Here is a 25918-nt window from a genome sequence, read left to right on the forward strand (position 1 = left end):
TCGCGCCTGCGCTTTCAAAACAAGAGTCTCCGAAAGCCAGCGCAAACAAGCTAGCAAGCTACGGAGTTTGACGCCAATATATTTCTTGTAAAGTGTATAAAATTCGAATATGGAAGCTGGACAAATAAGGTGCCAAAAACCAACCACTTTCATGTGGTATTAGACAGAAAGGAGGAACTTTTCTTCTCCTCCATTTGAAAACGTGGACGTTATCATCACTACTGTCTGATTACAATCAACGCAAGTCATCAGAATCAGGTAATACACCAACTTATATTCTTGTCTGCATGAAAGAAAGGAATCTATATGTGTTAAACATGCATGTATATTCATTAAAACATCTTTAACATGTAAACAAAAACAGCAAAATAAATACATATAAATTATATACTGTATATATCAATGTATGTATATATATATATATATATATATATATATATATATATATATATATATATATATGTGTGTGTGTGTGTGTGTATGTTACTCATCAGTTACTCAGTACTTGAGTAGTTTTTTCACAACATACTTTTTACTTTTACTTAAGTAAATATTTGGGTGACTACTCCTTACTTTTACTTGAGTAATAAATCTCTAAAGTAACAGTACTCTTACTTGAGTACAATTTCTGGCTACTCTACCCACCTCTGTATATAAACATAGATTTGATGAAAATATGCATAATACATAAAGTTAAATGGCATTTCTGAAGGCAAATATAAATATGAAACATAATTTAGCAATTTGTGCTTATGTAGTATTTTCATTTTAAATGCTATTACAGTGTCCCTTTAGTACCTGACTCATAGTTGACCACACAACGTACAATAACTTGGCAGGACCCAGCACAGCACCATGAATTATAGATGATAGAGACTTTTTGCAAGGACCCCTTTTTGTGTGTCTATTGGTTAAAAAGCTACACAGCTTCAATTGTAAAAGCACAAAAAATATAATTCCTGTTTGCAATGGAGGAGGGGATGTACTCCAGAAATGCTGACAGTAGGTTTAGTGACAGTGTGGCTATTCCTCAGACAGTGCACTGTCACGCAGTGTGCACATCATGCCAAAGAGCCATGCTCGTCGGCATGGCAACCGGCCCTCGCACACGCCCATAGTGACAGTGTCATTTCTCACAAACACTCATAAAATCCCCCCAAAGATGACCTTTTCTCTTTCCGCGGTGTGAAATTCACACATTTTAAAGGAGAGAGAAGTGAGCACGAGGAATGCTGCAGTGTGATTTGGGAGCAGCAGGTTGGCAATCGAACATTGTAAATGAGAATTTGTTCTCATATGTCTTACCTGTATAAAATAAAGGTATATGCACTGGTTCCGATCGATGAGGCGCCTTGTAAATTCAAACATGAAACATCCCACCATCATATCAATGCCCTTTGTTTCCCGAAATAGCCTCTTCTTTGTCTGCTGCCATATATCACATGGTGCTAAACACTGAGCCAGTCATGCAAAACCCTCCAGGAAGCTGCCCTATACTTTTCTATGACCTTGCTGTAGGTGTTCTATTACTGTTTCACTCGTGATGATCAGTGGGTCACGTCATCTAAGGTGCCCCCTCGCTTTAATTTCCATTGCACTTTCTCTATGAGTCCTCTCACTTTTGGTCTGGTCCTGTGTTGCACGCTCACTGGGATGTACCGAAACCATACCAACAATCTTTGTAACAGAGGCCTTCTCTGCGAGTATAAGGTAGGATGCATTTTATATGTATATAAGAGAGTTTTCATTAGCAGCGAAGAGCAGTCAAGGTGTCTCACAGGGATCACTACTGGCTCCACTTATATTAGCAGAGGTGTGGACTCGAGTCACATGACTTGGACTCGAGTCATGAATTTGATGACTTCAGACTCGACTTGACAAAATGTAAAAAGACTTGCAACTCGACTTAGACTTTAACATCAATGACTTGTGACTTCACTTGGACTTGAGCCTTTTGAATTGACATGACTTGACACGACTTGCTACTTTCCCCAAAACCCAAAGATGAAAAAGTTATTCGGGAGCGCTCCGTATTTTTCATTGTGTACTTGTCTATCAGCGTTGCGTGTGTCAGCTGGTGTGCTGTCAGTACAACAGCCAATCAAATTAGATCTACTTTGTTTTCATCACACAGCATTCATCCAATCAAATTGCAGGACAACCAACGAAGAAGACATGTCCAAACCACACGCCAGTGAACAAAAAATGATACCTAAAATAATTTTGTTTGGGTATAAAAATTACGAGGTGGTCAACACAAAACGGTTTGCAGTATGGAACACATGCGGTTCCAAAATTACTGATGGAGAGGCAACAACTTCCAACTTCGTCCGGCATTTGAAGTTGCACAAAGAACGGTAAGTTTTGAATGTAAGATAACGTTTATTGGCTAAGTAACGTGACTTTTATTTGCTGTGTAGTTAAATCAGTGAGGCTGTAAACTCACTGCTAACGTTATAACGTTATTGCAAACACGGGAATCTGTTGCAGTTCACTACCTTATTCATACTTTTTGTTCAGTGATTTTTTTAAGCAGGGTTACGTTAGTCAATATATCACACGTAACGTTAGACGGCGGTCAGCAGCACCGCGTATTTTAGCCACCTAAAAAAAGACAAAAATAGTAAAATAAAGGTCAGTTAAAATGTATACTATATTATGAATATGTGTACCGTTTTAGCTAGCTTTCTGACATACTGTTGGATGTTTACCTCAGTGGTCCCCAACCACCGGACCGCGGCCCGGTACTGGTCCGTGGATCGATTGGTATCGGGCCGCACAAGAAATATATATATATATATATTTTTTCTTTTTTTAATTAAATCAACATAAAAAACACAAGATACACTTACAAGTAGTGCACCAACCCAAAAAAACTCTCTCCCCCCTTTTGTTCTGGGCATTGAACATGAAGACTCTTCCTTCACTGTTACGAGTGACCATGAGAGTCTTGGCAGTGCCTGCCTCCAGTGCTCCAGTGGAGCGAGTTTTCAGCCATGGTGGCATCATACTACGCCCCCATCGTGCACAAATGACTGACAGACTCTTGGCTAATTTGGTTTTTTGCAAATGCAATGCAGCATAGGGCCCTGACATATAAAAAGTACAACTTTTTTGTTATGTTCACGTATATGTCATGTTTTTTCAATGTTAACACTTTTGTACAAATAAGTACATTTGCACTTTATTTTTCAATGTGTTTGTTCTGTAAAGGAATGAGTTAATGTTTAAAATGACTGGTTAATAGTGCTATTATAAAGTGCAATGTCAGCACAATTTTCTTTCCTGCAATTTAAAATGCACTTGTTTTAATAAATAAATACAGCGTTTGAAAAGCATACACAATCTGTGTTAATATATTAGTCTGTGGTTAAAAGGACTTGAAAGGACTCGAAACTCAAAATGCAGGACTTAGGACTTGACTTGAGACTTTCCAGTCTTGACTTTGGACTTGACTCGGGGCTTGCCTGTCTTGACTCGGGACTTGACTCGGACTTGAGGGCAAAGACTTGAGACTTACTTGTGACTTGCAAAACAATGACTTGGTCCCACCTCTGTACATTAGCATTATGAATGTCATTCATATCGATGAAATTGTCTGGCAAATAATCATCAAATATTTGCTTTTAAAGATTACAACTAAAGTATATCTCTATTTTGAGTTGGGTCTGTGGTAATTGAGAATATGTGGAATTTTGCATGTGAACGTTTACATCAGTAATCATTTCAAGATGTAATGTGTCTAATTATTGTTTATTGTTTTCCAATGGAAAAATTGCTAGTCTAATATACAAATGACAAATTTAAGGACCTACAGCAAAAAAAACACCAAACATCCTCTATATCAGGGATGCCCAAACGTTTTGCCTCCAAGGGCCAAAGTGTTGTTGGCTACAGGCCAAACGCAGCAATTTTCAGCGTGGAACACATACAGCCTAGATCAGGGGTCGGCAACCCAAAATGTTGAAAGAGCCATATTGCACCAAAAATACAAAAAACAAATCTGTCTGGAGCCGCAAAAAATGAAAAGCCTATAAGTCTTATAATTAAAGCAACACATGACGTAAAAAGTGTCAATATTAGCTATAATAGCCTACTATCGAAATGGCAATGTGTCGCAGGCTGAAGCAAATCTTCGTTGACAGAAATGTTGAAATGTAATATTTATTCTACACAGTTTTACAACATTAGAAACCATGAGTAAATCAGAGGCTACCCAGAAGGTGAGATAACTCCTGGAAATGACTGGCTTTTTATGGCCAAAGGCAGGCCCGGCCCTAACCAATCTGGCGCCCTAGGCAAGATTTTAGGTGGCGACCCCCCCCCCCCCCCTCACAAGAAACCGAATAGCTTTATCTTTGACCTTTTTTTTTTTTTTTACTTACAACTATACCTAATATATAAAGGGGTGGACAAGTGATTATTACCTGCAGGGCAACCATTAGCTAACCAGAAGGCAATAACAATGTAAACAAAAAACACCTGCTTAAAAGATCTAATACCTGAGGAATGTAAGGTGGGAGTACAGTAATTACCTAACGTTACATTATTATTTTCCATAACAATTTAGCCCCCTCCACAATATTAACCCGACGTTAAAACAGAACTAGCTATTTATTGATTAGCAATTGCCGAATCATGTAACATTAGCTTAATGCTAACAAGCCAGGTTACTATCACATTCTGTAACAGACAAATAATTTCATGTAGGCTAACGTTACCTACCTGCTACCTCTGTCTTTTCTCGTTTCTACTCTTTTCTCTTTTTTCTTCCTTGGGCACCTGACAGTTTTGGCCGTTTTGACATCTTGTGTTGATTTTTTGATGTGGTGACGTCCAAAAAGAGTCATGATACGGGAAGGGAGGGGGGGGGGGGGGCGTAATGTTGTAACAAATAATATTTCTATTAAATAGGCTTTACTTTGCATTTTAATTAACGTGGGATTATTTTTTGTATTTAGAAATAATAGTACCAACTTTCTTTCTTTTTTTTTTTTTTCTCCAACATTTGTGGCACTGGCGTGGCGCCCCCTGATGGACGGCGCCCTTAGCATTTGCCTATACGGCCTATGCCACGGGCCGGCCCTGGCCAAAGGTATAGATGTGTGTCCAAATTAAAGGAAACCGCAGGTTGTCTTCTTTTGATGGATTTATTACAATCTTTGGCAAGCTGGGTAATGTTTGCTGTGGTCTGGAACAACATGGCACACAAACAACTATCTGAAATGCAGCCAATATAACATACAGATAATGTGTCATGAGAAATGCAAAACTAAATTATATACAAAGAGGATAAAAGTAAAAGATATTAAATGAGCTCAAATATAGCTACAAATGAGGCATAATGATGCAATGTGTACATACAGCTAGCCTAAAAAGCATGTTAGCATTTATTAGCTTGCAGTCATGCACTGACCAAATATGCCTGATTAGCACTCTAACAAGTCAATAACATCAACAAAGTTCAACTTTGTGCATTCACGCACAGTATACAACTTTTGGTGGACAAAATGAGACAAAGAAGGAATGGAATATTTTACATGTAAACAAACTGTTGCGTCACAGTCCACACTACGGTGAGTTCAAGAACCGCCGAAATTAGTATGACAAAATGATGTTCGCCAAATACTCTCATCAGTGAAGCATACACACAAACATATTAAACAGTAGGCTTTCTAACAATTAGGAATGTTTGTGTCATGTTTTTCCTTAAACAAAAATATGCTAAAACAAAAAATATATTTTTCTCCATCTTTTCCCATTTTCAATCCTGTTTTAAAAATGCTCCAGGGAGTCACTAGGGCGGCACTAAAGAACCGCATGCGGCTCGAAAGCTGCGGGTTGCTGACCCCCGACCTAATAAAGTTCATTTATTTAGTGCAAATAACGTGGATAGATGACATCTATATTTAGCCTTGCAGACATGCCATCATAATTGTGTTACTTGAAAAGAGGTCATTATCAATATTTATTACAATGGGGAAGCCACTTTTTGGCGTGCTGAACCAAACGAATTGGCATGCGGGCCTAGCTTTGGGCACCCCTGCTCCATATGATGGCAGAACCCTGGTGCTTTTAGGAATCTACCACTATAATGCCATATGTGACAAGAGAAGTGCTGTTTTTAGCCACCTGTTGCAAAAAACACATGTCAAAGATTCTTTATATGACAGGTGCAATTTTGAGGAAGCTGCCGCCAGAATGTACCCGCAAATTTTGAAATGAACTTCAGTTCTTACTGTGGAAAAAATAAAAATAAAAATGGAAGTTTCACTGAATGTTGTGTTGTATAGTAACCTATACCGTATGGTAGGGATGTCCCGATCCGATATTTGGATCGGATCGGCTGCCGATATTTGCCAAAAATTGCGTATCGGCAAGGCATGGGAAAATGCCGATCCAGATCCAGTTTTTAAAAAAACTCCGGTCCGTGTTTTCCAACGCACTGATTTAAATAATACATTCCACTTTTCTGCTGCTCCCTAATTTCCATTTCGCATTTTCCAGCACACCTTCAACACATCCACAGGTCTGTGGATTCTCACGCAGTTGCTTTTAGCTGCTGGCATTACACGACAGGCTCTTCTCACTCTTTTCTGTGTCTCCCTCTCACAGACAGCAAGCGCACCTTCTTACACACGTCACATACTGTCACGTCATACGTCACATACTGTCACGTCATACGTCACATACGTATACGCCCTTTCCCAGCAGAGAGGTAGCAGCATGGCCAGAGCCGGCCCAAGGTATAAGCTTACTAAGCGCTTGCTTAGGGCCCCGCGGCCACCAGGGGGCCCCCAAAAGCAATTAACAAAAAAAAATTTTTTTTAATTTTTTGCATGTACGAGTCTGACTGATGATTTCTAAATGATCAAAGATATATTATTGTACAAAAACACAATTTTAGGTCAACATTTTTGCACATTGCTGTTTCAGGTTTTTGTTACCAAAAATAATAAAGTGAATCAGAATCAGCTTTATTGTCCAGTTATGTTTAACACACATGGAATTTAACTTCAGTAGACTGCGCTCTCTTTGTACAAAGTAAACATTAAATATGAACAATTAACTAAAAATATAAACTAGTAATTAAAGACTAATATGTACAAGACTGATGAGACAAGATGACACTTTTACTGTAAATACAAAGCTTTATCACTTGGACTGTTCAACCCCAGGCCACTCTTGTAGCTGAATGTTTTCTACATTTTAAGATTAGGAACCACATGTGGCACTCTGGACATCATTCGTTCATTCATTGGTATTATTTATGTTCTTAACTGGGCCACCCCCATATCTTTATAAATGACATGTCATTTGTAAAGACATGCCAGGCTGACAATAGGATAATGTAAACAACACTGCCAGAGCCGCAATGAGTTTATATATTATTTATATATTATTGGCAGAAATAGAGGGCCCCAAAATCAAATTTTGCTTAGGGCCCCGGCACTGAGCATGGCTAACGTTAGCTGTGATGCTAGCGCAGCCGTGCGAGCAACGCTCCCTCTAAGGTGCTCGCCTGTGCAATTGCGCACTGTTTAAGCGTCCTCTGCGCATGGCAATTATATGCCACGCACAAAATCAAATAAAAAAATAAGCGCATAACAATTTTCGACACACGGACACGACAGAGAAAACAGTTTTCGTCATCATTGTTCAAATATTGTAACGTCTGTCGAGACGCTTATCTCCATTCGGTGCCACACGTCCACACCATCAAAATGCCGAGGCAAAAATTTCCACATCAACACCGTATGAAAAAATTAGTGATTTTTTTAGTTGTGATTTCCTTCTCTGCATGAAAGTTTAAAAGTAGCATATATTAATGCAGTATGAAGAAGAATGTTTTAATGTAGACATGCAAGCCTTGAAAGAAAATTTTGAAAATCAAGACTACATTTCCTGCAAATGGGTGCATTTCTACCCTATATTTTAACTTTAGATTTATTCTCATATCAAACTCTTTTGGCTGTCTTTTTCACACTTACATCCGGCGCCCCCCTCCACACCCTGGATTATAAATAATGTAAATAATTCAATGTGATTATCTTGTGTGATGACTGTATTATGATGATAGTATATATCTGATAGTATATATCTGTATCATGAATCAATTTAAGTGGACCCCGACTTAAACAAGTTGAAAAACTTAGTGGGGTGTTACCATTTAGTGGTCAATTGTACGGAATATGTACTTCACTGTGCAACCTACTAATAAAAGTCTCAATCAATCAATCAAAACACATAGAATCATCATACTGCTGTGATTATATGCATCAAGTGTTCATTCAAGGCTAAGGCAAAATATCGAGATATATATCGTGTATCGCAATATGGCCTTAAAATATCGCAATATTAAAAAAAGGCCATATCGCCCAGCCCTAGTTTCAACGATGCCATTTCTGTTTGTCATGTATAATTTTGTCTATTTTGTGTTTATCCTTGAATAAACAGGTCAGTTTCTTGTTACCAACCATTGTGTATTATTCAAACTCCCCTAATTCAGCTGGCTAGTTGTTATCAAGAATACTAAAACCCTTTTCAACATGATTCTGACAACTTAGTAGGCTAAATAACTTTAAACTTTAATACATGCTCGGATAGGCCAGTATCGGTCAGTATCGGTATCGGTCAGTATCGGTATCGGATCGGAAATGCAAAAACAAAAACCTGGATCGGGACATCTCTACCGTATGGACTAACTTATTTGTAGGAATAACTCAATTAATTGGAAAAAAACTTTTACATTTTATGTCTTTTTCAAACTATGACACCCTTCATTCCAGTAAATAAAATGTGTATTGTTACTGACTACTCTTTATGTTATAGGACAAGCTTGTGCGGGCTATTAAAAGCATCCAGTATGAGGTGGAAGAGTGCAGGGACGCAGAGACCAAGACTTACGTCCAGTCAGTGGAAATAGAGGTACTTAGACTTAGACTTAGACTTAGACTTAGACAATCTTTAATGATCCACAAGGGAAATTGTTCAACTACTACTACTAAGGTACAATGTTCTTGCTGAATTATTCATACTACACCATTCTAAGTTGTCTAGTGGTGTTCAATAGACCACAACAATAAGCATATTGTAACATAACCTCACACAACACTTCTCAAAAGTTTGCGTTATTATCATGAAAAAGGCAGAATTGTGGAAAGAGCACTTGTATTGAACGCTCTGGTAGGGTTCTCCAATCAAAGATCCTTGATATGCATACTTGCCAACCCTCACGGATTTTACGGGAGACTCCCGAAATTCAGCGCCTCTCCCGGGACAAATTTTCTCCCGAAAATCTCCCGAAATTCAGGCGGAGCTGGAAGCCACGCCCCTTCCAGCTCCATGTGGACCTGAGTGACGTGTCAACAGCCTGTATTCACGTCCGCTTTCCCACAATATAAACAGCATGCCTGCCCAATCACGTTATAACTGTAGAATGTTCGAGGGCGAGTTCTTGGTTTCTTATGTGGGTTTATTGTTAGGCAGTTTCATTAACGTCCTCCCAGCGTGGTAACAACACACAACAACAGCAGTCATGTTTTATTCTACCGTAAAGCAGTTCGTCTGCCGTAAACAGCAATGTTGTTGTAATATATTGAGTTGGAGGCAATAACCAGGCGAGGTGATGAAGTACATCTCTTAACTGTAGACTTCAGAACAGACTCACACACTTGACGTCAGGTGCGCAACACCACGTAAATCGTTGGCCAACCAAAAAGTAACCCCAGTACGCTATAGCCAACATTCACCAGGAGATGGCAACAGACAAACATAGATCACTCTATTACATTCCTCCCCTTTTAGAATTGTAGAAGTTACTCAAAATAAATAAACAACCCAACCAAAAAATGCAGCAGCTCAATTAAAAAACTGTACTTAAGCCACATTTTTTTTTTTTTTTTTTTTTAGTACTGAACTCTTAACCCTCATTTGTAAACAATAACATGCTTATTATACAAACAGTATTTGTACACCTTTAACACAGATTTTTATACTGTCTTCAGAGATTCAGTTTTTTCGGTGGTACTCGAAACCTTTCTGGGTACCTGCGAAAGGGTGTTCAGCATGGTTAGAAAAATAGTGACAGAGAATAGAACAAGGATGGACAATTCAACCCTTAACTCAACAATGAGTAGATGAGTGCTATGTGTGTGTATATGTGTAAATAAATGAACACTGAAATTCAAGTATTTATTTTATTTATATATATATTATATATATATATATATATATATATATATATATATATATATATATATATATATATATATATATATATATATATATATATATAATAAAATAAATATATATATGGCTAGAATTCACTAAAAGTCAAGTATTTCTTATATATATATATATATATATATATATATATATAAGAAATACTTGACTTGGTGAATTCTAGCTGTAAATATACTCCTCGCCTCTTAGCCACGCCCCCAACCACGCCCCCGCCCCACCGCGACCACGTCCCTCCCCACCCCCCACCTCCCGAAATCGGAGGTCTCAAGGTTGGCAAGTATGTTGATATGATAGGAGCACTTTGCTGTTTAAAGAATATATTGCAAATAATGCTTGTCAATTATCCTTTAACCCTTCCGTTTTCCCCCCATAATTTCCAGAAAGTTACCCTTAATTTCAAATGCAAATGTTGACGTGTATTTTTATGTGATATGAGCGTTTTTCTGTTATTAAAGACCTACAGAAAAAAAACCTAGTCAAAGATCCTCTATATAACAGGAGCACTCTGATGTTTGTAGTACTAGCATTATACCTCCGTATAACGCGAGTCAAAGATCATCTATACAGCATGAGCACTCAATTTTTAGGAACCTGATGCAAAAATTAAACGTAGAGATCCTCTAGTTTATTTGACAGAAAGAAACTACGGGTGAGGCACCGCCTAAGATCCTCTAATAGACAGGAGTACTCTGCTGTTTCTAGAAACCTGCTGCTAAAACACTAAAGATCATCTATACAACAGGAACACTGCGGTTTTTTTAAGAACCTATAGAAGAAACATCTAAGATCCTCTGTATGACAGGAACACTGTTTTCAAGAACCTGCTACAAAAATTACAGTCAAAGATACTCTGTATAACGCTTTAGACAAAGATCATGTATATGGTATGCGCACTCTTAAACTTTTACGGAACCTGCTGCAAAAAAGCTACGTAGAGATATATGATGGAAACACTGCTATTTTTAAGAACCTATGGGGAACTAATCTAAGATCCTCTAATTGACAGGAACACTCTGCTGTTTTAGGAACCTGCTGCTAAAACGCTAGTCAAAGATCATCTCAATAACAGGAACACACTACTGATTTTAAGAACTTATAGGGGGTGGGGACTAAGAAACTCTAAATGATAAGAACACTCTGCTGTTTTTAGGAATCTGCATAAAAAATGCTAGCCAAAGATCATCGATATAACGCTAGTCAAATATCATACAGTATATAACAGAAACACTGCTGTTTTCAGAAACCGACTGTGTGGGGGGGGGAAATCAAAGATTCTCTGAATGACAGGCGCACTCTGCTGTTTTTTTAAGCCTGCTGCAAAAACACTAGTCAAATATATGCTGTTTTTTAAGCCAGCTGCAAAAACAACAGTCAAAGATCATCTATATAACAGGAAGACTCTTGTTTTTAAGAACCTATAGGGGGAATCTAGGATCTTCTGTATGACAAGAGCACTCTGTTGTTTTTAGCAACCTGATGCACAAACGCTTTTTAAAGTTCATCTACATAACTGGAACACGCTGCTATTTTTAGGAATCTACTGCACAACTGCTACAGAGAGGACCTTTAGTTTGTACGACAGAAACACCCTTTAGGAACCTGATGCAAAAATACTACTCAGAGGTCCTCTATATAACAGGAATTCTTTGCTGTTTTTATTATTATTTTCAAGAACCAAAGGGGGAAATCTAAGATACTCTGTATGATAGGAACACGCTACTGTTTTAAGGAACTTAAAGGGGAAAATAATCTAAGATCCTCTGTATGACAATGGAGATTGTCTGATATTTTGTCATGGCTGCAGATCAATCAATAAAGGTTCATCTTTGTCGCGAAATTGTTCACTGTTTCACTGTGCACCCCGCCCTCGTCCCTATTTGAGCATTATAACGTTATCAAGTTAATATTCATTGAAATAAATTCAGAAATTTTTTTTTACCTAACGAAAATATAGGCCTAGTCTTTCTAAAACATTGTTTTAACTTCTTAAAAGCCTCGTTCTGCTTTCTGCAACTGCGCACACAAAGTGTGAGGAACGCACTCCTGATCTGAGGGCATTGGCAACAACAGTCAACACTTTCTTAATGGAAATGACAATAATATTATAATAATGATAAATAATATTATCACGCATTAATATATCTTAGCCACTAATGCGTGGTCAAGATATATGAATGCGTGGCACGCAGTCTCTGCTGCATTGGATCAGTCTCCTTTCTTTAACAGGCAAAAGCTTTCTAACCTCACTAATATGCTTGCATCGTCTATATTAGATATATAACAACTGGCGGATGGCGGGCGGGTGTGGTTTTGATAAAATGTTGGTTCGGGTGGATGCGGATGGTTGACGACTTTTGTGATGCGGTTGCGGATGAAATAATTGCCTATCCGCGCATCTCTAGTGTGCGCTGGGTCAGGACAGCACACCTTGACCATAAAAGGAGATATCCGTGTGTAAGTGTCTGGAAAACAACTGCTTTAAGTCATAACTTAAAGGCCTATTGAAATGTGATTTTCTTATTTAAACGGGAATAGCAGGTCCATTCTATGTGTCATACTTGATCATTTCGCGATATTGCCATATTTTTGCTGAAAGGATTTAGTAGAGAACATCGACGATAAAGTTCGCAACTTTTGGTCGCTGATAAAAAAGCCTTGCCTGTACCGGAAGTAGCAGACGAGTAGCGTGTGACGTCACAGGTTGTGGAGCTCCTCACATCCGCACATTGTTTACAATCATGGCCACCAGCAGCGAGAGCGATTCGGACCAAGAAAGCGACGATTTCCCCATTAATTTGAGCGAGGATGAAAGATTTGTGGATGAGGAAAGTGAGAGTGAAGGACTAGAGGGCAGTGGGAGCGATTCAGATAGGGAAGATGCTGTGAGAGGCGGGTGGGACCTGATATTCAGCTGGGAATGACTAAAACAGTAAATAAACACAAGACATATATATACTCTATTAGCCACAACACAACCAGGCTTATATTTAATATGCCACAAATTAATCCCGCATAACAAACACCTACCCCCTAGTAACCCGCCAATACAACTCAAATACCTGCACAACACACTCAATCCCACAGTCCAAAGTACCGTTCACTTCCCCAAAGTTCATACAACACATATATTTCCCCAAAGTCCCCAAAGTTACGTACGTGACATGCACATAAGCGGCACGCACGTACGGGAAAGCGATCAAATGTTTGGAAGCCGCAGCTGCATGCGTACTCACGGTACCGTGTCTGCGCATCCAACTCAAAGTCCTCCTGGTAAGAGTCTCTGTTGTGCCAGTTCTCCACAGGCCAATGGTAAAGCTTGACTGTCATCTTCCGGGAATGTAAACAATGAAACACCGGCAGTGTTTGTGTTGCTGCAGGTCGGCCGCAATACACCGCTTCCCACCTACAGCTTTCTTCTTTGCCGTCTCCATTGTTCATTGAACAAATTGCAAAAGATTCACCAACACAGATGTCCAGAATACTGTGGAATTTTGCGCGAAATTTAAAATTGCACTTTAAGATACTAACCCGGCCGTATTGGCATGTGTTGCAATGTTAAGATTTCATCATTGATGTATAAACTATCAGACTGCGTGGTCGGTAGTAGTGGGTTTCAGTAGGCCTTTAAATGTTGGCGTTGAGCTAGACAGGTAGTCTGCTCTTAAGGATATGGTTATCACTTTTGCATTCCGAAGTCCCAATTAGGGCCTCTTTCCTACGAGAAGTGATCCAATCCACCTGCAAATATCCAACTAAGGGGCCTTATCTATTTATGTGCTCAAACTGAAATACCGCTATTTAATTACACTTGGTGGTTTGCTTTCTTGAAGGTGAATATAAACATTCACCATATGTAGAACATAATATGAGTTAATTGTTCACTTCACTCGTATGTGTTTTTATTGCATACTCAGATAGTTGGCACACTGTCGGCTGCACAGTAGCCATGTTTGTTTGGTGGACCACCACACTGTTCACCGGAAGTAAACATCCCAGAAAAAGTCACGTGACTGAATACAACAGGGGTGCTCACACTTTTTCTGCAGGCGAGCTACTTTTCAATTGATCAAGTCGTGGGGATCTACCTCATTCATATATATAATTTATATTTACTTATTTATGAATCATATGTTTTTGTTAACAAGTTAAAGGTGTTTAATGATAATGCAAGTATGTTTAACACATATAGTTAATATTGTTAATAAATTAAAGGTGTTTAATGAAAATACAAGTTTGTTTAATACATATAGTTAATATTGTTAACAAGTTAAAGGTGATTAATGATAATACAAGCATGTTTAACACATATAGTTAATATTGTTAAGTTTAAGGTGTTTAAAGATAATGCAAACATGTTTAACACATATAGTTAATATTGTTAATAAATTAAAGGTGTTTAATGAAAATACAAGTTTGTTTAATACATATAGTTAATATTGTTAACAAGTTAAAGGTGATTAATGATAATACAAGCATGTTTAACACATATAGTTAATATTGTTAAGTTTAAGGTGTTTAAAGATAATGCAAACATGTTTAACACATATAGTTAATATTGTTAACAAGTTAAAGATGTTTAGTGATAATGCAAGCATGTTTAACACATATAGTTAATATTGTTAATAAATTAAAGGTGTTTAATGATAATACAAGAATGTTTAACACATAGTTAATATTGTTAACAAGTTAAATCAAATCAAGTCAAATCAACTTTATTTATAAAGCACATTTAAAATTTACCACAGGGGTAGCCAAAGTGCTGTACAATGAACAGGTTAAAAGATAAAACGAGTACCGAGCAAACACAACACAACACAAACAGAACACGATAAAAAATAAATAATTAAAATAGAATTAATAAAAACATAAAAACATAAAAACAGGATCACAGCAGGTGTATTATGGGGCGCCATTGCAGGATGGATATCACTCAGTGTTAAAAGCCATGGAATAAAAGTATGTTTTTAAGAGAGATTTAAAAACAGGAAGAGAGGAGGCTTGTCTAACACTCAGGGGTAGGTCGTTCCAGAGCTTGGGAGCAGCAACGGCGAAAGCTCTGTCACCTCTAAGCTTCAGCCTTGTGTCAGGGACTGTCAACAGCAGCTGATCGGCTGATCTTAAGGATCGGGTGTTAAAGGTGTTTAAAGATAATACAAGCATGTTTAACACTTATAGTTAATATTGGTAATAAGGTAAAGGTGTTTAAAGATAATACAAGCATGTTTAACACATATAGTTAATATTGTTAATAAGTTAAAGGTGTTTAAAGATAATACAAGCATGTTTAACACATATAGTTAATATTGTTAATAAGTTAAAAGTGTTTAAAGATAATACAAGCATGTTTAACACATATAGATTCCTTTCTTTCATGAAGACAAGAATATAAGTTGGTGTATTACCTGATTGTGATGACTTGCATTGATTGGAATCAGACAGTAGTGATGATAAGGTCCGCATTTTCGAATGGAGGAGAAAAAAAGTCCTCCTTTCTGTCCAATACCACATGAAAGTGGTTGGTTTTTGGCATTTTATTTATCCAGCTTCCGTACTCCTTTGTATACACTTTACAAGAAATACATTGTTGGCAAACTCCGTAGCTTGCTAGCTTGTGCACGCCAGCTTTCTGAGACTCTTATTTGGGTAGCGCAGGCAGGATGAAGTAGCGCTTTTATTGTGCAACTGTGCAGTCGGTCTTTGGAGTTTTGACGACAGGTACGGCGCCAGAGTCTGTTGAAATAAAGTGTTTCTCGCCTTCCAGTCGGTAATTTTAATGAGCTGGCAGCAGCCAGCGTCATCTCAGAAGACCCTCGGGTGCCGTGAATGTCAATCAAGTGACGGAAGTGACGTCATAGTGAAGATTTATGATCGCTCATTTTTAGGACTATTTTTTTAATGGCTGGCTGGTGATCAGAGGTGGGTAGAGTAGCCAGAAATTGTACTCAAGTAAGAGTACTGTTACTTTAGAGATTTATTACTCAAGTAAAAGTAAGGAGTAGTCACCCAAATATTTACTTGAGTAAAAGTAAAAAGTATGTTGTGAAAAAACTACTCAAGTACTGAGTAACTGATGAGTAACATACACACACATATCATATATATATATATATATATATATATATATATATATATATATATATATATATATATATATATATATATATATATATATATATACAAATACATTAATATATACAGTATATCATTTATATTTATTTATTTTGCCGTTTTTGTTTACATGTTAAAGGTGTTTTAATGAATATACATGCATGTTTAACACATATAGATTCCTTTCTTTCATGTTGACAAGAATATAAGTTGGTGTATTACCTGATTCTGATGACTTGCATTGATTGTAATCAGACAGCAGTGCTTAACGTCCACGTTTTCAAATGCAGGAGAAAAAAAGTTCCTCCTTTCTCTCTAATACCACATGAAAGTGGTTGGTTTTTGGTATCTTATTTGTCCAGCTTCCATATTCGTTTTCACACACTTTACAAGAAATACATTGGCGGCAAATTCCGTAGCTTGCTAGCTTGTTTGCGTTGGCTTTCGGAGACTCTTATTTTGAAAGCGCAGGCGCGATGGAGCGGCACTTTTATTGTGAAGACAGGAACTGTGCAGTCAGTCTTTAGGCTTTTGACGGGATGTACGGTTGAAATAAAAAAGGGTCTTTTTTCCTTCACACTTTTGATTGATTGATTGGAACTTTTATTAGTAGATTGCACAGTACAGTACATATTCCGTACAATTGACCACTAAATGGTAACACCCCAATAAGTTTTTCAACTTGTTTAAGTCAGGTCATGTGACCGCCTGGCTCTGTTTGATTGGTCCAACGTCACCAGTGACTGCATCTGATTGGTGGAACGGAGTCAAACGTCACCAGTAACGCAGGCACTTTGAAGGTCTGTCTGACAGACCAAAACAAACAAAGCGTGCATTAACAGATCGATAAAAATTAGTAGCGAGTAACGAGCTGAATGTAGATAAAAGTAGCGGAGTAAAAGTAGCGTTTCTTCTCTATAAATATACTCAAGTAAAAGTAAAAGTAAGTTGCATTAAAACTACGCTTAGAAGTACAATCTATCCCAAAAGTTACTCAAGTAGATGTAACGGAGTAAATGTAGCGCGTTACTACCCACCTCTGCTGGTGATCGACTGACACACCCTCCGAGATCGACCGGTAGCTCGCGATCGACGTAATGAGCACCCCTGGAATACAACATGTACGACAGGAAACCTCTGCTGTTTTTAGGAACCTGCAAAAACTGCACGTTCTTGCCTGTGTGCTTCAGCATCAGTTTTCCGCATTATCCACATTTCAGAGCCAGTTCGACGGCCTTGAACGAGAAATCCGAGCTGAGTTCGGGAACCTCCATCGTTTCCTGATGGAGGAGGAGTGCAGGGACCTGGAGCGACTGAAAAGGCAGAGAGGGAAACTGCTGAAGCAACTGAAGGATAGGGAGAAGAAGATCTCAGCGCAAAGGAAGGACTTGGAGAAGGCCATCATGGTGCTCAACAACAAACTGGCCGAGGATGAGGGTCCCAAGATGCTGAAAGTGAGAAAAAACGACTATAAAACATTTCCATCTATAAATGTTTTTTTTTGTCTTTTCCCTGCAGGACATCCAAGATCTTCTCAAAAGGCTCGAGTCACCCACCGTTTTATCTTGTGTGATGCATGCTCGACATCCATCATCTTCACTGTGGAAAGACAATTTAATCAACTATCATCTGTCGTCTTGTCCAAACAAGCAGGTCTCAGGTCAGATTCGTCCCTCCAACAGAGGTGGACATGGAGGTGCATTCAGGACACATCGTGGGGCCGATACAGTACAGAATATGGAAGCACATGCAAAGCTGCCTCTACCCAAGTATGGTTATACATAACATATATACAATACTGTATACACAATATATACAACATTGTTTTACAACATATAATACAACCCAATGCATTCTCAGGACAATTTAGTTGAAAATTATACCAAACATTGTACTTTTGTACAATTTGACAAATCAGCTTCCAGCTTTAGAGCTCTTCTGTCTTTTTGACAATATCTAACTAGCGTTTTTTGCTGTAGGTACTTAAAAATGGAAAGAACGCTGCTGTTATATTGAGGATCTTGGACTCACTTTTGCAGTATCCTCCTAAAAACCACTGTCGTGCCCATGCATACTTGCCAAACCTCCCGGATTTTCCGGGAGACTCACGAAATTCAGCGCCTCTCCCGAAAACCTCCCGGCAGGCCCGGCCCTAACCAATCTGGCGCCCTAGGCAAGATTTTAGGTGGCGCCCCCCCACATCGGCAGTGAAGTGTATATACTCACAAGAAACCGAATAGCTTTGTCTTTGACCTTTTTTTTACTTAAAGAAAGCAAATTAACAATCAGAATAGTTAACAAGATAAAAAAAATATGAATAAATAAATGAATGCAAAAAATAAAAAATGAATATATGAAATACAATATTTTTTACATACATATTGCTTAATTTACATTAATGATGTGCACTTTAACAACTAGGCTTACAACTATACCTAATATATAAAGGGGTGGAAAAGTGACTATTACCTGCAGGGCAAACATTAGCTAACCAGAAGGCAATAACAATGTAAACAAAAACACCTGCTTAAAAGATCTAATACAAATGTCCCTGAGGAATGTAAGGTGGGAGTACTGTAATTACCTAACGTTACATTATTATTTTCCATAACAATTTAGCCCCCTCCACAATATTAACCCGACGTTAAAACAGAACTAGCTATTTATTGATGAGCAATTGCCGAATCATGTAACATTAGCTTAATGCTAAAAAGCCAGGTTACTCTCACATTCTGTAACAGACAAATAATTTCATGTAGGCTAACGTTACCTACCTGCTACCTCTTGTCTTTTTCTCGTTTCTCCTCCTCTTCTTTTCTCTTTTTTCTTCCCTGGGCACCTGACAGTTTTGGCCGTTTTGACATCTTGTGTTGATTTTTTGATGTGGTGACGTCCAAAAAGAGTCATGATACGGGAAGGGAGGGGGCGGGGGGGGGGGGGGGGGGGGGGGGCGTAATGTTGTAACAAATAATATTTCTATTATATAGGCTTTACTTTGCATTTTAATTAACGTGGGATTATTTTTTGTATTTAGAAATAATAGTACCAACCTTTTTTTTTTTTTTCTCCAACATTTGTGGCACTGGCGTGGCGCCCCCTGATGGACGGCGCCCTTAGCATTTGCCTATACGGCCTATGCCACGGGCCGGCCCTGCCTCCCGGGACACATTTTCTCCCGAAAATCTCCAGAAATTCAGGCGGATCTGGAGGCCACGCCCCCTCCAGCTCCATGCGGACCTGGAGAGTCCGCGTGGAGCAATGTTGTTGTAATATATTGAGTTGGAGGCAATAAACAGGCGAGGGGATGAAGTACGTCTCTTTACTGTAGACTTCAGAACAGACTCACACACTTGACGTCAGGTGCGCAACACCACGTAAATCGTTGGCCAACCAAAAAGTAACCCCAGTACGCTATAGCCAACATTCACCAGGAGATGGCAACAGACAAACAAAGATCACTCTATTACATTCCAGTCTCTCCATGTTTTCTCACCATGGTAACATGTGATCCACATGCACTGTGCGCTGTCTCTGTCCCTCTTGATATATATATATATATATATATATATATCAATATATATATATATATATATATATATATATATATATATAAGAAAATACTTCACTTTCAGTGAATTCTAGCTATATATATATATATATATATTTATTTTACTATATATATATATATATATATATATATATATATATATATATATATATATATATATATATATATATACACACAGTATATATATATGTAATATATATACAGAGGTGGGTAGTAACGCGCTACATTTACTCCGTTACATCTACTTGAGTAACTTTTGGGATAAATTGTACTTCTAAGAGTAGTTTTAATGCAACATACTTTTACTTTTACTTGAGTATATTTATAGAGAAGAAACGCTACTTTTACTCCGCTACTTTTATCTACATTCAGCTCGCTACTCGCTACTAATTTTTATCGATCTGTTAATGCACGCTTTGTTTGTTTTGGTCTGTCAGACAGACCTTCATAGTGCCTGCGTTTCAACAAATACAGTCACTGGTGACGTTCACTCCGTTCCACCAATCAGATGCAGTCACTGGTGACGTTGGACCAATCAAACAGAGCCAGGGGTCACATGACCTGACTTAAACAAGTTGAAAAACTTATTGGGGTGTTACCATTTAGTGGTCAATTGTACGGAATATGTACTGTACTGTGCAATCTACTAATACAAGTTCCAATCAATCAGTCAAAAGTGTGAAGGAAAAAAGACCCTTTTTTATTTCAACCGTACACCCCGTCAAAAGCCTAAAGACTGACTGCACAGTTCCTGTCTTCACAATAAAAGTCCCGCTCCATCGCGCCTGCGCTTTCAAAATAAGAGTCTCCGAAAGCCAGCGCAAACAAGCTAGCAAGCTACGGAGTTTGCCGCCAATGTATTTCTTGTAAAGTGTATAAAAATGAATATGGAAGCTGGACATATAAGATGCCAAAAACCCACCACTTTCATGTGGTATTAGACAGAAAGGAGGAACTTTTTTTGTCCTCCATTTGAAAACGTGGACGTTTATCATCACTACTGTCTGATTACAATCAATGCAAGTCATCAGAATCAGGTAATACACCAACTTATATTCTTGTCTTCATGAAAGAAAGGAATCTATATGTTAAACATGCATGTATATTCATTAAAACACTATTAACATGTAAACAAAAACGGCAAAATAAATAAATATAAATTATATACTGTATATATCAATGTATGTATATATATATATATATATATATATATATATATATATATATATATATATATATATATATATATATATATATATATATATATCTATATATATATATATATATATATATATATGTATGTGTGGGAAAAAAATCACAAGACTATTTCATCTCTACAGGCCTGTTTCATGAGGGGGGGTACCCTCAATCATCAGGAGATTTTAATGGGAGCATTCGCATACCATGGTTTATATAGGGCACAGAGTGGGTGGGTACAGGCTGGCCTAGGGGCGTGGTGATTGGCTCATGTGTTACCTAGGAGGTGTTTCCGTCTATGGCGGCATGTTGTTACAATTTCGCTGCGCTTGTTGAGGGATGACAGGTCTGGACGGTAAATAATAAACAGTTTCTCTTTCAAGCATAGGTTGCATCTTTTATTACCACTATTGTAAGGTGTGCTGGATGCAAGAATTTGCCATGTTATTGAATATTCAACATTATTGTCTTTGAGGTCCCAAATGTGTTTGCTGAGTTCTGTGGTATTTCGCAGGTTTTTGTTCCTGAAAGAAGCCTTGTGATTGTTCCATCTGGTTTTGAATTCTCCCTCGGTTAATCCTACATATGTGTCGGATGTGTTAATGTCCTTGCGTATTACCTTAGATTGGTAGGCAACTGATGTTTGTAAGCACCCCCCGTTGAGAGGGCAATCAGGTTTCTTTCGACAGTTACATCCTTTGTTGGTTTTGGAGTCGCTCTGTCTGGGGGCCGACGGCTCATTTGCAATTGTTTTGTTGTGGTTTGAGATGATTTGTCGTATATTGTTCATGCAGCTGTAGCTCAATTTAATGTTGTTCTTGTTGAATACTTTTCTTAGGGTGTTGTCTTTGGGGAAGTGTTTGTCAATCAGATTGAGGAATTTGTGTCCAATGTTAGTTGAGACGTTTTTGCTGTATGGGGGGTTGTACCAGATGATGTCGTTTCGTTTTCTGTTCTTTTTTGGCTGGTTTCCTGGCGTGGGTTCATAGGTGAGGGTGAAATTGTATCCGCTTTCATCAAGGGCTTTTTGGTACGGGGGGGTTGCTTGGTCAAATTCAGCTTTGCTAGATGACAGCATCGATAGCCTTTTATTGATTCCGGTAGGTATTCTTTTCGTGGTGGTTGGTGGGTGGTTGCTGTCATGGTGCACGTATTGGAGTGTTGTGTTGGGTTTCGTGAATGGTTGGTAGCTGTTATTTCTCAAGTTGAAAGTGACGTCAAGGAAGTTGACGGTTTGCTTGTTGGCTTCAATCGTGATCCGTAGGCCGTTCTCTTTGAAAATTTGGCATATGCGCTTCTTGGTATTCTCGCTGCTCCTTGGCGAGGCGCGACACACTGCCAGTCCGTCATATATATATATATATATATATATATATATATACATGATATGTGTGTGTATGTTACTCATTAGTTACTCAGTACTTGAGTAGTTTTTTCACAACATACTTTTTCTCAAGTAAATATTTGGGTGACTACTCCTTACTTTTACTTGAGTATTAAATCTCTAAAGTAACAGTACTCTTACTTGAGTACAAATTCTGGCTACTCTACCCACCTCTGGCCCCCGATCTTAAAATGAGTTTGATACCCCTGCTGTAGATCCTTAAAAACAACAGCTTGCTCTTGTCCTACAGAGGATCTTTAGAAGTCTTTTAGGCCTGATGTACAATCAACCCCACATAAACACAGATGTTGCCTGTGTTTTCTTACAGATATTACATCTGTGACTTTCGACCCAGAGACGGCCCACCCTCTACTATCTGTGTCGCCGTCATGCAGCTCCGTTTGTTTCGATGAGGCGAAAGACACAAAGGCTTGCCAGCCCAACCCCAAACGCTTCCACTACTACTACTCCTTGCAGGGCCGTGAGGGCTTCATCACGGGGCGTCACTACTGGGAGGTGGAGGTGGGCTACAAAACAGCATGGAAGCTGGGCGTGGCCCGAGAGGACGTTCCAAGAGGGGAGATGGCGGCCACGGGCACCTCCAGTGGCCTTTGGACTTTGGCCATGAAGGATGGAGCTGTCTTGGCTTGCGTTGACCCTCAACCTGTCAGAATCAACGTCTCGGTCCGCCTTGCTCGCATTGGAGTGTTTTTAGACTGTGAAAAGGAAGAGGTGTCTTTCTATAACGCAGAGACCATGGCACATGTCTTCACCTTCCTGACAGGAACAATTCTGGCCCCACTCTTCCCCTTCTTCAACCCCTGTGACGCCGACAATGGAAGGAACACAGCGCCAATTAGCATCTTTAGCCCCTCGCTATGACAAGAGACTGCGTTTTTGTACACTCATTTTTTCTGTGTCGCCGTTCCGTTCAAAGAGTAACGACAACATTTCTGGATGAAAACGACCCGGCATAATCAATTCCCTGTTGTGTTGAAAGCAATGTTTGCTGTCCTATAAGCAGTGTTGGGTTAGTTACTGAAAACCAGTAACTAGTTACAGTTACTAGTTACTTTATTTCAAAAGTAACTCAGTTACTAACTCAGTTACTTACACCAAAAAGTAATGCGTTACTGTGAAAAGTAACTATTTAGTTACTTCTTTTTTTCTTCTTTTTTTTTTTTTAAAGCTCCCATTAATGCCCTTTTAGCCTTCATTTCAGTACTGTTATTGCACTGGAGAATAATACAATCTGTTGATCAACTTGACATGCATTTTTATTTTCCGTTTAACATAATTAATGAAAATCAGTGCAACATAAAAAGGCATTCCTCCTTTCTTTAAACTTGGACCAATGACCATTAATAAAAAAACAAGTTTAAGTGCAACATAAGAAGAAACATCATCTTCCTTGAAACATAGGTAGTGAAATAAAGCCTGACATCTGGAGTGATGCTGCTGTCTTCCACACTTGGAGCCATGGATTGTAGAATACTTGTTTTCAGTGGCAGGATCATTGACACAGATGGTGAAGTTTCAGTGCTCAGTAGAGATGGAACACTTTTGAGGGGTTTAAGCACCTGGAGGACCTCATCTGCCACTCTCACATCATCATCAGACAGGGTGACATTTGTCTTCAGGGTGTTGTGGGTCATTGCAGAGTACCATATTTTCCGCACTATAAGGCGCACCTAAAAACCACAATTTTTCTCAAAAGCTGACAGTGCGCCTTATAACCCGGTGCGCTTTATTACGATTCATTTTCATAAAGTTTCGATCTCGCAACTTCGGTAAACAGCCGCCATCTTTTTTCCTGGTAGAACAGGAAGCGCTTCTTCTTCTACGCAAGCAACCGCCAAGGAAAGCACCCGCCCCCATAGAACAGGAAGCGCTTCTTCTTCTACCCGCCCCCGGAAGAAGAAGAAAAAACGCGCGGATATCACCGTACGTTTCATTTCCTGTTTACATCTGTAAAGACCACAAAATGGCTCCTACAAAGCGACAAGGATCCGGTTCATAAAAAGACGCAATCTCTCCATCCGCACACGGATTACTACCGTATTTCACAGCAACTGATATTCCTGTGAACCGCACTGTGGAACGGGAGCACGTACGGTGAATATTCGCACCACAGGGAATGAGAAGTCATCCTTCACTGTGGTTCTAGCTTGCCATGCTAACTTCCACCCATGGTGATATTCAAAAGGAAGACCTTGCCAAAAGAGACCTTTCCAGCCGGCGTCATCATAAAAGCTAACTCGAAGGGATGGATGGATGAAGAAAAGATGAGCGAGTGGTTAAGGGAAGTTTACGCGAAGAGGCCGGGTGGCTTTTTTCACACAGCTCCGAAGGCGAACACACGAGACGGAGCCGGCCATTTTTGGATCCCACGCTTGCGCAACTTTTCAATTCGGACACCGAAGACGAAGAATTCGAAGGATTTACGAATGAAGAATAACTTCAGAAGGTGAGCGCTATGTTTATTTTGTGTGTTGTGACATTAACGTTCGAGCAACATTATGTTGCTTTTGCTCTACACCATTTTGAATTTTACTATGTTTGTGATTGCACATTTGCGTACATTTTGGGACAGAGTTGTTAGAACGCTGGTTTTCAATATATTATTAAAGTTTGACTGAACTATCTGACTGTTTTTTTGACATTTACTTTAGCGCAGCGGTTTTTTGACATTCACTTTAGCGCAGCGTAGGCGCGGCTTATAGTCCGGGGCGGCTTATTGGTGGACAAAATTATGAAATATGTAATTCATAGAAGGTGCGGCTAATAATCCGGTGCGCCTTATAGTGCGGAAAATACGGTATATAGCTGCCTGCTGCTCCAACATATCATAAGTGGAGTTCCACCTCGTTGGGACATCATGTATGAGCAGGCAGCTTTAGCATTTCTTGCTTTGTCTTAAGCACATGTGCAGCTGTTGTGCTTGGGTGGAAGTAGGAAACCTTCCTGATCCTCCCAAAGAGGCGCTCCATCCTATTGACTGAGATTCCCTTCTGTGATGCCAAATTCACTACATGTGCAAAGCACCTATCTGTGGTCCCAGTCCTGCCTCAGTCACTGTAATTATTTGATTTTTGGCATTATCACGTGTGACTGGGATATCTTTATCTTCCATTCCTCCACTGCTTGTGTCAGTACCTGCGCAAGGTGACTCTCGTAGAGGGGGCGTGTCTTCTCATCTCCCAGTCTGCTGTGATGAAGTGAGCGCTTATAGTTCCGCTGGACGTCCACCCGTCTGTCGTGAGCGCAACAGATGATGCTCGGGATAGTTCATCCACAACTTTTTTCTTCTCCTGCTCATAAAGATCTGGCACAATCTTATTGCTGAAGTGGGTGCGCGACGGGATGTCGTAACGTGGTTCAAGCACGTTCAGCATGTGTTTAAAACCCTCGTTTTG

The 25918-nt window shown here is 39.0% G+C and overlaps 1 protein-coding gene across 2 annotated transcripts; it reads left to right on the forward strand.

Annotated features, from left to right (window-relative positions):
- The first annotated feature begins 1515 nt into the window (after positions 1 to 1515).
- LOC133594805 (zinc-binding protein A33) lies at positions 1516 to 24149 on the forward strand. 2 transcript variants are annotated; one of them, XM_072912943.1, is made up of 6 exons: positions 1516 to 1710; positions 8833 to 8928; positions 17574 to 17807; positions 17872 to 17894; positions 18007 to 18122; positions 22831 to 24149. In XM_072912943.1, the coding sequence occupies exons 1-6, from the start codon at positions 1606 to 1608 to the stop codon at positions 23382 to 23384; spliced, it is 1128 nt and encodes a 375-aa protein (XP_072769044.1). In that variant the 5' UTR covers positions 1516 to 1605; the 3' UTR covers positions 23385 to 24149. The 2 variants fall into 2 exon arrangements, with proteins under 2 accessions (XP_072769044.1, XP_072769045.1); XM_072912944.1 differs by lacking the exon at positions 8833 to 8928.
- The last annotated feature ends 1769 nt before the right edge of the window (positions 24150 to 25918 follow it).

This window comes from Nerophis lumbriciformis, linkage group LG04, assembly GCF_033978685.3.
Source record: "Nerophis lumbriciformis linkage group LG04, RoL_Nlum_v2.1, whole genome shotgun sequence".
Classification (NCBI taxonomy): Eukaryota; Metazoa; Chordata; class Actinopteri; order Syngnathiformes; family Syngnathidae; genus Nerophis; species Nerophis lumbriciformis.